The 14,728-nt window shown below is 42.4% G+C and overlaps 1 protein-coding gene across 1 annotated transcript in view; it reads right to left on the minus strand.

The window, feature by feature from the left end:
- LOC122559364 (acid-sensing ion channel 5-like) overlaps positions 1-14,728 on the minus strand; it is a 205,235-nt gene that overhangs the window by 96,203 nt on the left and 94,304 nt on the right. Inside the window, exon 4 of the mRNA XM_043708814.1 lies at positions 9,326-9,445. Within this exon, the coding sequence (XP_043564749.1) occupies positions 9,326-9,445 (120 nt within the window). The remainder of the gene's footprint in view (positions 1-9,325; positions 9,446-14,728) is intronic.

The following is a 14,728-nucleotide window of genomic DNA, read 5'->3' on the forward strand; positions in this document are numbered from 1 at the left end:
ATACATTTTGTTTCAAGACTCAAAAAAAAATGATTTAGTTTTAAACCTTCTGGCTTTGCACCCAAAACTGATCCCAGCATTTCTTCTTGAATAAATGCACACCCTTGGTATCTCAATATCCTTCCAGTTTTCAGAATATACAGACTATAATCATGAAAAGTACAAACAAACTATAATATGTTAAAAGTTTCCTTTAGGTCTCACATACTTAACATCCTGTTAATTATGACCTATTGCTATAAAGGTATCACATCGCAGGAATGAGAAGCCATTTGGCTCAGATATCTGTGTTGATGTATTGTGAGAGTTATCTTTATCTATATAATAGACACATTTTTGATCAATAAGGGAATCAAGGGTTACTGAGGAAAGGGAAGAAATGAAGCCGAGGATCATCAGATCAGCCATTATTTCACTAAATGCCGCAGCAGCTTCAGTGGGCTGAATAGCCTAGTTATGCTGATTTTATGATCTATCCAATCAATCCCAGTAACCAAATCCCACATCCAAACACATTTCTCTTTTTCAAATATATCTAATTCCTTTTGAAAGTTAGAGCGCATCAGATTCCACAATCTATTCCAGATCATAATTCTCTGTGGAAAGACAAGACATTTTCTCTGGTTCTTTGGCTAATTTTCATAAATCTGCATCCTCTGGTCACCTGGTCTGCTGCCAGTGGAAACATTATCTACCAAAATCAAACCTCTCTTCAACCTCCTATTAACCTTCTCTGCTCAAAAGAACAATACACGTTTTTCTAGCCTCTACACATAATTGACGTTTCAACTTCCTGGTTTTTTTCTAATAAATCTCCCTTGCACGAACTAAAAGATTTAATATCCTTCCTCCAATTCTTTGTGCAATTCAAATAGAAAAGTTTTGCAATATTAGTATTTTGTTAACATTACCAATACTTGTTCAGCAACATTATTTTAGTCAAGCTATCTGATGATGCCTGCTGTGACACTTGCAGCAATGTCTAATTTAAGGAACCTGTACCCAATACAGAAATATTAGATACAAACTACTGTTCCATTTTCCTCCTTCTTGCCCTTGTACTATCTTCACCTTTGCATTCTTGTACAATTCACCTTCCAGCCTAGGCATACTAATTTACAGTTTAGATCCATAATTATCTCCCCTTTCTGCTCTATTGTATAAATGTTTATCTCACATCCTAGTACTGAGCTATGTATTATAATTTGATTTTTAAAATTGAATAGAATGATAAAGATTCAATTTTTGTCCAAAGATATCATAATTGCGGAAGTTATGGAGATTTAGTAATAATCGACAAAGTCCTTATGTAATTGTTTCCTGTTGATATTATTGATTGATTGTGTTTTCCACAGAAACTGGCACCTTCTAGACTTGCATAACTTATGAGTTAGGATACCGAGTGGTTCATACTGAATTTCACAAATGATGCAAATTTGAGCTGATTCTTTTCTTTGCTGTGCCAAAGATGCTGAGGCTAATTATAGCATTGATGCCAGAAGTGAGATCAGCAAATTCACCTCAGGCTGGGGCTTGAATCTGTACTCCTAGTCAGTATGACAGTCAGAATGTCTATCTAACTAAGAAATCAGTGTTGAACTGAAATAGAATATTAGCAATAAAATAATTGTTTGCAGCTCTGCAAAACATTTAATTTTCAAGTACAAGACCTCATTGTTCCAAAGGCTATTCAATTTTTAAAAAATAGACAATCATGGAGTTTGAAAACTATCATCTCTCAGCAGATCAAAGGAATGAACCAGTGCATCTTTAAATTTCAACATTTTCATTTCAGAGCCATTTGAAAAAGTATCCGTTAACAAACCTCAATCTCAGATGCACACTGAACAGGAAGGCAAGGGCAAAGAGGGCTCCTGAATGCAAATGTGAGATGATTCTTGTCTTCTACCCCCAAAGAAATGGGAAAACAACAACAAAATAAAAGATCAATATTTACCCTAAAATATGACTTGTATTCCCCACATTTCTCAACTTTGCTTAAGTTTCTGAGTATGCACAAGATTAAAAATAATATCAGTTATGCGTTATTTAGTGAGAATGACCGTAAAATCTGTACAGAGGCATTTAATCCACACTTGTTCTGTCATCCAGGTTCTTAACTGCTCCTGTCACGGTATCTTGGCCCAATCAAATTCATAAAATACTGAATTCAAAATTCTCTTTTGTTCTCTTCAGTGCTTGAAACTTGTATAGTAGCAGCATTGTGCGATTTGATATATAGACGGGTTGAATTTCCATCGCCGAGCACCAAATTCAAAATGGCCTCTCCCCTCGTCCGCCTGTCTACATACTGAGTAAGGAAACCCTTCTGAACACACCTGACAAAAACGGCTCCATCCAAACCATCTGCACTTAGGAGGTTCCAGTCGATATTGGGAAAGTTGAATCACCCATAACAACAACCCTGCTACGTCTGCATTTTTCCAAAATCTGCCCGCCTAGGAGTTCTTCAATCTCTCTACTGCTATTAGGTGATTTGTAGAAAACCCCCAATGCGGTGGCTGTTCCCTTGCTGTTCCTAACTTCTACCCATACTGACTCAGTAGACAAACCTTCCTCAACACCTTAGTTTCTGTAGCTGTGACGCACTCCCTGATTAGCAATGCTACGCCCCTTCCTCTTTTTCCACCCTCCCTGTTCTTTTTAAATGTTCTAAACCCTGGAAGATCTAGCAACCATTCCTGCCCCTGTGAAACCCACGTCTCCGTTATGGCCACAACATCGTAGCCCCAAATACTGATCCATGCTCTAAGTTTGTCACTCTTATTTCTGACACTCCTTACATTAAAGCAGACACACTTTAACCGATCCCTTTGTTTCATCGCGTGATAAACCTTCCTGATAGATTCACTACATCCTGTCATGCCCCAGCTGCAATTGTCCCCTCTCAGATGTGTGGCTCCGATTGTTAGTAGCTTTCGTTGGATGACTTCATATCAAAGCCCACAAGCCAGGCAGTCCCACAAGTCACCTTGCAGGAGCTTTCCAAATTCATAATGTTCCACTAATTCAGCAATAGACTCTCCTTAATGCTGTACCCATTAAAAAAATGGAAATGTTATGTAATTGTCAGAAGTTTAGGTGCAAAATTAATGTTTTATACTTTGCATGGCTCTTGGAATGTCTTCTCTGTGGATTTCTCTGGTTACACCAGACTCCTCCCAATTAAGAACACCAGCATCATGATGTACGAAGCCGCTTGGTTCACATTCTATGCATAAAATCCATATCTCTGACTGTTCATCAAATGGTCCCATCTCCTCAAATTGACCTGTCATTTTGTTTTCCCACCAGTGACAATTTTTCTTGCCACTCAAGTCTAGTAGTCACTTGGAACCCAAGTCCCTTTGAATGCTGTCTACATCGGCCACTCCCTCAGCAGCTGTGCTAGTGACTCACATCGCCCGAGACCCCTGATGACAGCTCTCTGTGACAATTTCAGTATCTCCTGTGTGCACACTTTCTTTTTAGCCAACTGCCCAAGTCCTCTCCCAACTTCCTGGCTCTTGGCCCACTCCCTGATGTGTGCCTTCTTTCCTGGTGTAAACCCTGGCCCAAGTACCCTCACAATTGCTTCCCTCGGCATTACCTCCTTAATTTTGTGCCATTTCTAAATTCCAGGCAATGACGTTGGACAGAAAAAAGGTGTTTGCACACATGGGCCGAATCCCACTCTTGTCAACAATTGTTATCTTGGTGCTTCCTTCCTTTCAAACCAGGAATTATACACAAGTAGATGAATGATAAATCTGAACAGGAACACTTTATTGATGTTCTCACACCTCCTCTGCTGGTTCTGGACTGACCAGCTCACCTGACCAGCACTCAAACTGCATTCAAAACAGTACAGATTCTACTTTCCCCAGTCCTGATGCCGAGCACTCGCTAAACAATTTCCTACTTCCCAACTATTTTCAGTCTCCCAGTACTGTTACCTGTGTTTTTACATGACCCCATTATACCTCTAAGTGTTGTCGTGTACCACTGTGCCATGGTCAGTTAATTCCTGATGAAGGGTTTATGCCTGAAACGTTGATTCTCCTGCTCCTCGGATGCTGCCTGACCGGCTGTGCAATCCCAGCACTACACTCTTTGATTCTGAACTCCAGCAGTCCTCACTTTCTCCTAAGTCTTCCATCCGGCAACTCTCATTCTCATCCCAGCAAGCTGAAAGAGCCTCAAACCTGTTGGACAATTTCAAAGGCTGAGGCTTCTGTCCTCCTGCCCTTTGTTTCCACTTACCTACCTCACATGAAATTACATTCTCCTGTGCCTGAACACTGAATAAATCATAAGATCCAATCCTATGAGTTGGGACTGCCTCTTGGTACAAGGAATCCAGTTAGCTTACCCCTTCTCTGATACATTCCAGAGTCTGTATTTCAGCCTCCAACCAAATCTGAGCTGAAAATGCTCAAACCTCATACACCCTGACCTCAGGAACTCCAGTGCTCGTGATCCATTTAAATTAAACTAGGGCAGTGGTTCTGCTAAGGGAGCATGGACAGATAGAAGAAATATTAAAAAGCAGAATCAAAAAGGTAATAATCTCTGGATTACTACCTGAGTCACGAGCTAATTGGCAAAGGGTTAATAAGATTAAGCAGGTAAATGCGTGGCTCGAAGATTGTTGTGGGAGAAGTGGGTTTGAATTCATGGGACATCAACACCAGTACTGGGGAAGAAGGAACCTGTTCTGATGGGACAATCTTCATTTGAACTGTGCTAAGACCAGAATCTTAGCGAATCACACAACAAAAGCTGCAGACAAGGCTTTAGACTGAATTGGAGGTGGGGGGTGGTGTGGAAGGGGGAATGGCTGAGTTATAGGGGAAATTCAGAAAACCAGAATCAAAGTAGGAGGTAAGAGTGCAAACTCAGGAGAGGTTATTAAAGTCTCCAGCACAGGCACACATAGGACAGAGTGTATAGGAGTGTTAACAATAAAACGTCAAGCACACTGGGCAAACAAATGACAATTAGAAGAGGGATGGTTAATACAGGACTGAAGGTGTTATATCTGAATGCATGCAGTATAAGGAATAAGGTAAATGAGTTTGTAGTGCAGATGGAAATTGGCAGGTATGACGTGGTGGGCATCATGGAGACATGGTTGCAGGGGGAATCAGGATTGGCAGCTGAATATTCAAGGATATACATCCTATTGAAAAGATTGGGAGGTGGGCAGAGTGAGTGAGGTTGCCTTATTAGTAAGAAATTAAATTAAATCAATAGTAAGCAATGAAGTAGGATCAGATGGTGTACAATCTGTGTGTATAGAATTGAGAAGGCCTTTAACAAGGTTTCGTACAGGAGGCTACTGAGTAAGATAAGGGCCCATGATGTTAGACACAAGTTGCTAGCATGGAAATAAGTTTGGCTGTTTGGCAGAAAGCAGAGAATGGGGATAAAGGGTCCTTCTCAGGATGGCAGCCAGTGACAAAGGTGTTCTGCAAGGTTCAGTATTAGGACCACCATTTTTCACTTCATACGTTAACGGTCTAGGTGAAGGATGAAGGCATTCTGGTTGAGTTTGCAGACAATACAAAGATTGGTAGAGGGACAGGTAGCACTGAGGAGTCAGGGAGGCTGTTGAAGGATTAAGACAGATTAGGAGAATGGGAAGAAATGGCAGATGGAGTACAATATGGAATCATGTGAGGTCATGTGCTTTAGAAGGAAGTGTAGGGACATGGACTGCATTTTGGGAAAGCAAATCAGAGCAGGACGTGTACACTTAATGGTAAGGTCCTGGGGAATGTTGCTGAATCATAGACTCATAGTTCCTTGAAAGTGGAGTCACAGGTAAATAAGATAGTGAAGAAGGTGCCTGGTATGCTTTCTTTTATTGATCAGAACATTGAGTTGGGAGGTCATGTTGCAGCTGTACAGCACATTGGTTAGGCTACTTTTGAAATATTGTGTGCAATTCTGGTCTCCTTCCTATTGGAAGGATGTTGTGAAACTTGAAAGGGTTCAGAAAGGATTTACAAGGATGTTACCAGGGTGGAGGATTTGAGCTATAGGGAGAGTCTGAATAGGCTGGGGCTGTTTTTCCTGGAGCATCGGAGGCTGAGGAGTGATGTTATAGAGTTGTATCAATTCATGAGTGGTATGGATAAGGTAAATGGACAAGGTCCCTTGGATGTAGGAGTCCAGAAGGTTTAGGGTGAGAGAGGAAAAATATAAAAGGGACCTAAGGGGCAACATTTTCACACAGAGTGTGTTTGTGCATGGAATGAGCTGGCAGAGAAAGTGGTGGCAGCATTTAAAAGGCATTCTGCATGGGTGTATGAATAGGAAGGGTTTAGAGGGAAATGGGCCAAGTTCTGGCAGATGGGACAAGATTAGGTTAGGATCTCTGGTCAGCATGGACGAGTTGGATCAAAGTGTCTATTTCCATGCTGTACATCTGTATGACTCTATGACACGCAACATATACTCAGCTACTTCTGTAGCAGGATAAAAATCAATTTCTGAGGCTAAAAAGTTTAGAAAAGACAAAAAAGCCCCAGAATATCTCTCCTCATTCCTGTCCTAACTAACTCCTTTAATTACTTAGCTTCAGCATTCTCTGGCATTTTGCCGTGCGGTGCATCCATGGCTACAGTTAATATTAGTTATCTGTTTTGTAGTTGCTGGACCTTGATTCCCCAAAGTGGTAGCCATTTATCCCACAGAGGGTCCAAGTGCTCATATACCATAGCCATGATAATCAGACAGAACATGAATGGCCTTCGCCATCTTTCATGTGCACAAGGCCTCTGGTACCTCCATTTTATGTGCCTTTGCTAAACTCTTTATCTCCAACAAATGAACCTGAATCCATTGCTACTAACAAATCAATAAGAATGACATCTGCCATCTCCTATTGCTGAATCCAGAATTACATAATCTGTCAATACAGTGCCTGGATCAGTCAGTCAGTGCCTGGATCTAGCAGTCCACCTAGACCAAGGACCTCACTGATTACTTCTTTTGCTAGCTTGAACTCACCTGATTGTGACCTTGAGGGTGAAAGCTACTGGTGAATGTTGTGATGGTCTTTGCTTTGACCCTCAGAAGTGGTGTTGGTTATACTGGAGCTTGAGGAAGAGCTGGAGGTGGGGTAAGGTTGCCTGCTTTGCTTTTATCTGGACAGTCTGCTGGTAATTGGAGTGGCAAAGAAAAATAATGAACCCAAGGATATGCATAGTGTTTCACTCTGTCAGCACTTCTGATAACAGCAGACTAGAGGCATCCTGACTTGCATCCTGAGAGTCGTATTTTCTGGTTGGCACAGGCATAGATCATGGTTGCGAGTTTGGTGCCCTTCTTGGGGCAGCGCGGTGGCACAACGGTTAGCATTCATGCTTTGACAACAGTGGTTCAATTCCAGCCTCGGGTGACTGTCTATGTGGAGTTTGCACATTCTCCCTGGGGCTGTGTGGGTTTCTTCCAGGTGCTCTGGTTTCCTCCCATGGTCCAAAGATGTGCAGGTCAGGTGATTTGGTCATGCTAAATTGCCCTTAGTGTTCAGGGGTGTGTAGGTTAGGTGCAATACTCAGAGGTAAATGTAGGGTGGGATACTTTTCGGGGGGTCGGTGTGGACTTGTTGGGCCGAAGTGCCTGTCTCCACACTGTAGGGATTCTAATCTGAAATTTGAAAAAAATTGAGGAGGGAGGAGATCCAAACATCCAATACACTACCATCAATTTGGGATTGCTTCCTGAGTGATTTACTCTGTAGAGAGGTAGGAGGGTCAGTCTAAGAGTTTCATGAACGTACATGACAAAGCCAGCTCCTGAACACTTGCTGCAAGTGCTTAGCAATTGAACAATCCTACCAACATAAAGTAGCTGTCATATGTTCAGTCTATATATAATGTCTTATGCTGAGGCTTGCATGTGCTGCTCCTCTGTGATAGTCCTATGCACTCGCACTTACAATGTCTGACACCCCTTATGGGTGTGACTTTGCAGTTACTGGACAGTGTTCATTACTCCGAAGGAAAACAGCATCTTTTTGTGGCTTTGGAGTCAGGTTCATTTGGTGGACCGATGTGTTGTCAGCATTGTGCAGACCACTTTATTGGCACAAGTACCTCTTGTTGTCATCCCTGCAAAACAAGACCATTCACCTTACCTCAACAGCCTGGAAGAGAACCTGCAGCAAGGGATCAATAAGCTGTGAGGGCTATAGTTTCTGTCCAGGAGAAAGTGAGGTCTGCAGATGCTGGAGATCAGAGATGGAAATGTGTTGCTGGAAAAGCGCAGCAGGTCAGGCAGCATCTAGGGAACAGGAGAATCGACGTTTCGGGCATTAGCCCTTCTTCAGGAATAGTTTCTGTCCTACTGGTATCTTTACTGGGAGTAAGATGTGACATGAAGTTGGGGTGGGAGCTCAATGGGGAATGAGGTTGCTGGGGCTGACCAACATAGGCTCCTGGATTGCAGTGAATGAATGCCTGTCTGGCTTCTCTTTAAACAGGAGAAAGTGAGGACTGATGATGCTGTAGATCAGAGTTGAAATGTGTGGCATTGGAAAAGCACAGCCGGTCAAGCAGCAGCCGAGGAGCACAAGAATCTACATTTCGGGCATAAGCTCTTCATCAGGAATCATTAAACATGGCATCTGGATGTTTTGATTCAGCAAAACAGAGTACGTGTGATCCACAAGATTTGCTACACTACTCATACAATTATGTGTAAAGAGGTGGGAACTGCATAACCACACAAGACAACACACCCCTGATTGGAAATGGCACTCAAAATCATGCACAACACACGATATAGACTAGATTACATTACATTACAGTGTGGAAACAGGCCCTTCGGCCCAACAAGTCCACACCGACCCGCCGAAGTGTAACCCACCAATACCCCTACATTTACCTCTTACCTAACACTATGGGCAATTTAGCATGGCCAATTCACCTGACCTGCACATCTTTGGACTGTTGGAGGAAACCAGAGCACCCGGAGGAAACCCACACAGACACGGGGAGAACGTGCAAACTCCTGAGGCGGGAATTGAACCCGGGTCTCTGGCGCTGTGAGGCAGCAGTGCTAACCACTGTGCCACTGTGCCGCCCACTAAAGGAGATTCTGTCTCTCCTTTCTACCACAGAATGAATTCACTTCAATGACTTAATTCACATATTTGACTGAATTTTTATCTTCTTTTGCTGTATAAAAAGCACACACTGTAAAAACTTTTATGGATAATGTTCACTTAAGTTTAATTACTTCTCAATTATCAAATTTCCCATTATTTACCAAAATAAACAGTTTATTCTAATGCTAAGTATCATGCAAGGTAAACCTGTTTAATATCCAGCATCACGGTTAATCCTCTTCCTGAAATGTTTGCACTCCTTTTAGCAGTGTCATCGTGGTTGAAAGTGTAACAACTGCCATATTCAGTAAAAACGTGTTTAAAATCCTAGAAATCAAATGTAAAAGTTAGTCAAATGATAACTGTTGTTTTTCTCTGTTTTATAGGCTGTTAAATATACATTAGTACACACATGAATAGTGATGAATAAAAAGGAAATGGCAGACACCAGTCATGATGATCAATACCATTAGCTTGAAGAGCATCCACTTATAAAAATTAAAATAAAACCAAGAACTGCAAAAGCTGGAAATCTGAAACAAAAACCAGAAATTGTTAAGAAAACTCTAGCAGCACCTTTAGACAGAAAGCAGAGATAACATTTTGGGTCCAGTGACTCTTCTTCAAACCTCATATTACCTATGAAAAGATGGTATATGTGCTGATGATAGAAGTCGATGTGGGAGAAAGTGTAAAGAAGTAAACAATAGGTAGAGATAAAACCGGGAGGGAGACAAAAACAGGCACACAAAGGGATGGATAATAGTAAGCCACGGAGAAAGAAAGGTCTTTTACTTACATTTGACCAATTCATTGAGAACTGTTGACGCGGCATCAATCATCTTAATTTCTTTGCCTTCTCCCCATTTGAACTTACCTGCCTCTGAACTGACCGCACTCCATGCTCTCAGATACAACCTGAACTTTGTAATCAAACCTGCCAACAAGGGTGGTGTTGTTGTTGTCTGGCCTACTGATCTCTAGATTGCAGAGGTTATGTGCCAGCTCTCATACACTTCCTCCTGTCTCTCATTGGTTATGACCCTACCGTCAAACATCAGGCTAATATTTGATTGACATTTTTCTTCTTTTGCTGTATAAAAAGCACTCACAGTAAAAACTTCTATGGATAATGTTCACTTAATTTTAATATTTTAATTATTTCTTAATGTTCAAATTTCCCATTGTTCAAACATCATCCATGGTGGTCAATAATCTCACCTTATCTTGGGGTCTGCCCTACACCACACTCCAACCCCTGCAACAGCCTCCAAGCTCATTGACCCCTCCCACCCCCCACACCCACCCCATAAAGTCCATAAAACCTTTTTCCCAAAATCCACAAATAGGACAACTCAGGCAAACCCAGAACAGTACCTGTTCCTGCTCCATGGAACTTATTTTTTCCCACTTACATCCGCAAATCTTCTGACACTTTATATCAGTTTCAGAATTTCTAATTTGTGTGCATCAGCCCACTCGTTTTCACCATTGATGTGCAATCCTGTTAAACATCAGGATGGTCTTAGGGCTCTCTGCTTCTTCCTGGAAGAAAGGTCTGAACTGTCCCCATCCACCACCACTCTCCTCAGCCTGGCTGACCTTTGTTCTCTCTTGGAATAACTTCTGCTTTAACTCTTCTCACTTTCTTCAGATCAGAAGTGTGGCTATGGGAACCCATATGGGTTTCAGTTATTCCTGAGTCTTTGTGAGGTGTGTGAGACATTCTGGTTTGAATCCTAGACCCCCCAGAATGCAGGACATTGGTACATCAATGATATCACTGCCTCTTCTGTCTCCTGTCCATAATTGGAAACAATTGATCATTATGACTTCTAATTTCCACTTTTCTCTCATCTTCGCCTTATCCATCTCTGACTCCTCCATTCCCTTCTTGATATCTGTTTTAATTTCTGACCACTGATACCCACTACAAACTCACTGACTCCCACATTGGCTGGATTATACATCCTCACAATGTAATTCTTGTGAAGAATTCCATTCTCCCAATTTCCCATCTCCATTGCATCTGTTCTAATTACAGAGGAACCTTGATTATCCAAAGGACACGGGCGGGGAATATTTCATTTGGATAATTGAATGCCGGATAATCAAATGCCGGATAACACAGTTTAGCCAAGCATCGGAACCTTGCGATCTTGTTCGGATAATCCAAAATTCAGATAATCAAATGCCGGATAATCGAGGTTACTCTGGATACTACTCTCCACAGGAGGGCCTCAGAAATACCCAGCATTTTCCTCAACCAAGGATTCCTCACTGCCATGCTTGATAGAGCCCTTACCTATATCTGAGCAATCTCCCACACTTCAAGCCTTATCCCTTCTCTTCCCTCCCACAACACCGATTCGATACAACTGATATTAATTTCTCATGCCATTAGCATTCACTAGCAAAGGATCCATACCCATTTCTGCCACTTCCAGTGGGATGCCACCACCAGATACTTATTGTCCCTCCCATCTGCCACTTCTTTGCCCACTCTCCTAACCTGTCCAAATCCTCCTGCAGCTTTCCCGCCTTCTCAATTCTACCTGTCCCTCTCTCTATATTTGTACTGTCTGCAAACTTAGCCAGAATGCCCTCAGTTTCTGCATCTGTATCATTAATTTATAAAGTGATAAGTGGTGGCCCCAACACTGAACCTTGAAGAACACTACTTTGTCACCAGCTGCCATCCTTAGAAGGACTTTTTTATTCCCACTGGCTGCTTTCTGTTAAACAGCCAAGCTTCTATCCATGTTAGGACCTTGCCTCTTACACCACAGGCCATTATCTTACTCATTAGTCTCCTGTGTGGCACCTTGTTAAAGGCCTTCTTGAAGTCCAGGTAGGTAACATCTATTGATTATCCTTGGCCTAACCTGCTCATTACTTCCTCAAAGAAATCTAGCAGATCTGTCAGGCGTGACTTCTCTTCAATGAAACCGGACTGACTTTGCCATATTTTACCATGCATTTCCAGATATTCAGAAATTTCATCCTTCACAGTGGATTCCAGGAACCTACCCACGACCGAGGTTAGGCTAATCAGTCTGCAATTTTCCATCTTTTGCCTTACTCCCTTTTTAAACAGGGATGTAACGTGAATGATTTTGCACTTCCCTGGGACCCTCCCTGATTCTAGTGGTTACTGTAAGATCACTGCTAAAGCTATCTCTTCAGCCATCTCCCTTAGAATTCAGGGTGTAATCTAGCTGGTCCAGGTGACTTATCCACCTTCAGGCCATTCAGTTTTTCTAGCTCCTTCTCCATGGAGATGGCCACTATACTGACCTCTTGAACTTTTGGACCGTTACTCGTGTCTTCCACTGTGAAGGCTGACATGAAGTAATTATTCAATTCCTCAGCTATTTCCTTGTTCCCCACCACTATCTCTCCAGTGTAATTTTCCAGTGGCCCAATGTCCACGTTTGCCTCTCTTTCGTCCTCATATATCTAAAAACACTCTTACAGTCGTCCTTTACGTGACTGGCTAGCTTACCCTCATATTTAATCTTCTGCGTCCTTATTTCTTTTTTGTTACCCTCTGTTGATCTTTGTAAGCTTCCCAAGCCTCTAGTTTCCCATTGCCCTTCACCACATTGTATGATTTTCTCTTTTGCTTTTATGTTATCCCTGACTTCCCTGTCGGCCAGGGCTGCCTCATCCTCCCTGTACCATGCTTCTTTTTCCTCGGGATGAATCCCTGCTGTGTCTCCAAAGTACTCCCAGAAACCCCTGCCATTGCTGTTCCACTGTCCTTCCTGCTAGGCTCCTCTCCCAGTGAATTCTACCCAGCTCCTCTTTCATGCTTCTGTAGTTGCCTTTATTTAGCTATAAGACCTTACCTCTGATTCTATCTTCTCCCTCTCAAATTGCACAGTAAAGTCAATCACCTTAAGCTCTCTTATACCATCCTTTCCTAGCTGCCATCAGTTCTGAAGAAAGTTCACTGGAAATGTTAATTCTGCCTTCTCTCCACAGATACTGGAAGACCTACATAGACATAGATAGAAGAATACAGCGCAGTACAGGCCCTTTGGCCCTCGATGTTGAGCCGATCCAAGCCCACCTAACCTATACTAACCCACTATCCTCCATATACCTATCCAATGTTTAAAAAAACTGAGTCTAAAGAATACAACAAGCAAAATTCAGCACTTACCTACTTACCACAACAGTTTCTCCAGCAATTTCTGATTTGTTTCACTTAAAAAGGCTATTTTACACACCAAGAGGATTACGTTCATTCCTTTCATCTTTGACAGACTCATTTACTTTCTCTTATATACATCTTCTGAATATTGGACTGCATAACTTTGAACATCTGGAACTGTTGATTCATTGGTTGGATCACAAAAGTTTAACCAGCTAATTGGTGTATTTAAAGTGACAATTCTTTTAGAAAACTTATACTTTGTAAAGAGATTCTCAAAATACACTACATAGGAATATTTCGGCAAAAAAGATCAAGGTCCATTTCATTCATCATCTGCCTTGCCAGTATTAATATGATTTAACTGATCATTGATTTGATCTCTACAGGTAGTTCTCGTACAAAACATGTTTTGGCAGCATGATTTGGCTATAATGTCACTGAAGAATTAGGAAACGGTATTTTCAAGAACACTTATCTCTGTTCGCAGTAGCACGATTGCAGCAGTAATTGTCTCGCATGCTTTGTTCTGTACATGCACCAATATCAGCTGCCATCAGAGTATGTGAGAGGGTACAGTACTGTACATTGAGCAGCTTCATCTCCAAAATTAAACTAATGAGCATTCATTGATCTCCCCCTGAGTCAAGAATATTCTTGCATAATTCCTGTATAAGCCCTGTATAATTCTTGCAGGACTGCATTACTCTTATACATACAATTTGCCTTTCTAATTTGTTCTCGTACATGCATATCACACAATCTAAACCAACTCCCAAGAAACAGTCAGAAGACAATCAACCACAGCCACCCACTTCTGCACCACAACCGCGACTGAAGGTGGTAATGATGGTCACCCTTTGTCCCTGCACCGACACTCTCATTCGTTTGGCCGAACTGGTCCTCACCCTTAACAATTTCTCCTTTGAATCCTCCCACTTCCTCCAGACCAAAGGGGTAGCCATGGGCACACGTATGGGCCCCAGCTATGCCTGTCTCTTTGTTGGATACGTAGAGCAGTTGATCTTCCGTAATTACACCGACACCACTCCCCACCTCTTCCTCCGCAACATTGATGACTGCATTGGCGCCACCTCGTGCTCCCGCGAGGAGGTTGAGCAATTCATCAACTTCACCAACACATTCCACCCTGACCTTAAATTTACCTGGACCATCTCTGACACCTCCCTCCCCCTCCTGGACCTCCCCATCTCCATCAGTGATGACCGACTTGACACTGACATTTTCTACAAACCCACCGACTCCCACAGCTACCTGGATTACACCTCTTCCCACCCTACCTCTTGCAAAAATGCCATCCCGTATCCCCAATTCCTCCGCCTCCGCCGTATCTGCTCCCAGGAGGAGCGGTTCCACCATAGAACACACCAGATGGCCTCCTTCTTTAAAGACCGCAATTTCCCTTCCCACGTGGTTAAAGATGCCCCCCA

This window comes from Chiloscyllium plagiosum, chromosome 19 (assembly GCF_004010195.1).
Source record: "Chiloscyllium plagiosum isolate BGI_BamShark_2017 chromosome 19, ASM401019v2, whole genome shotgun sequence".
NCBI classification, from domain to species: Eukaryota; Metazoa; Chordata; class Chondrichthyes; order Orectolobiformes; family Hemiscylliidae; genus Chiloscyllium; species Chiloscyllium plagiosum.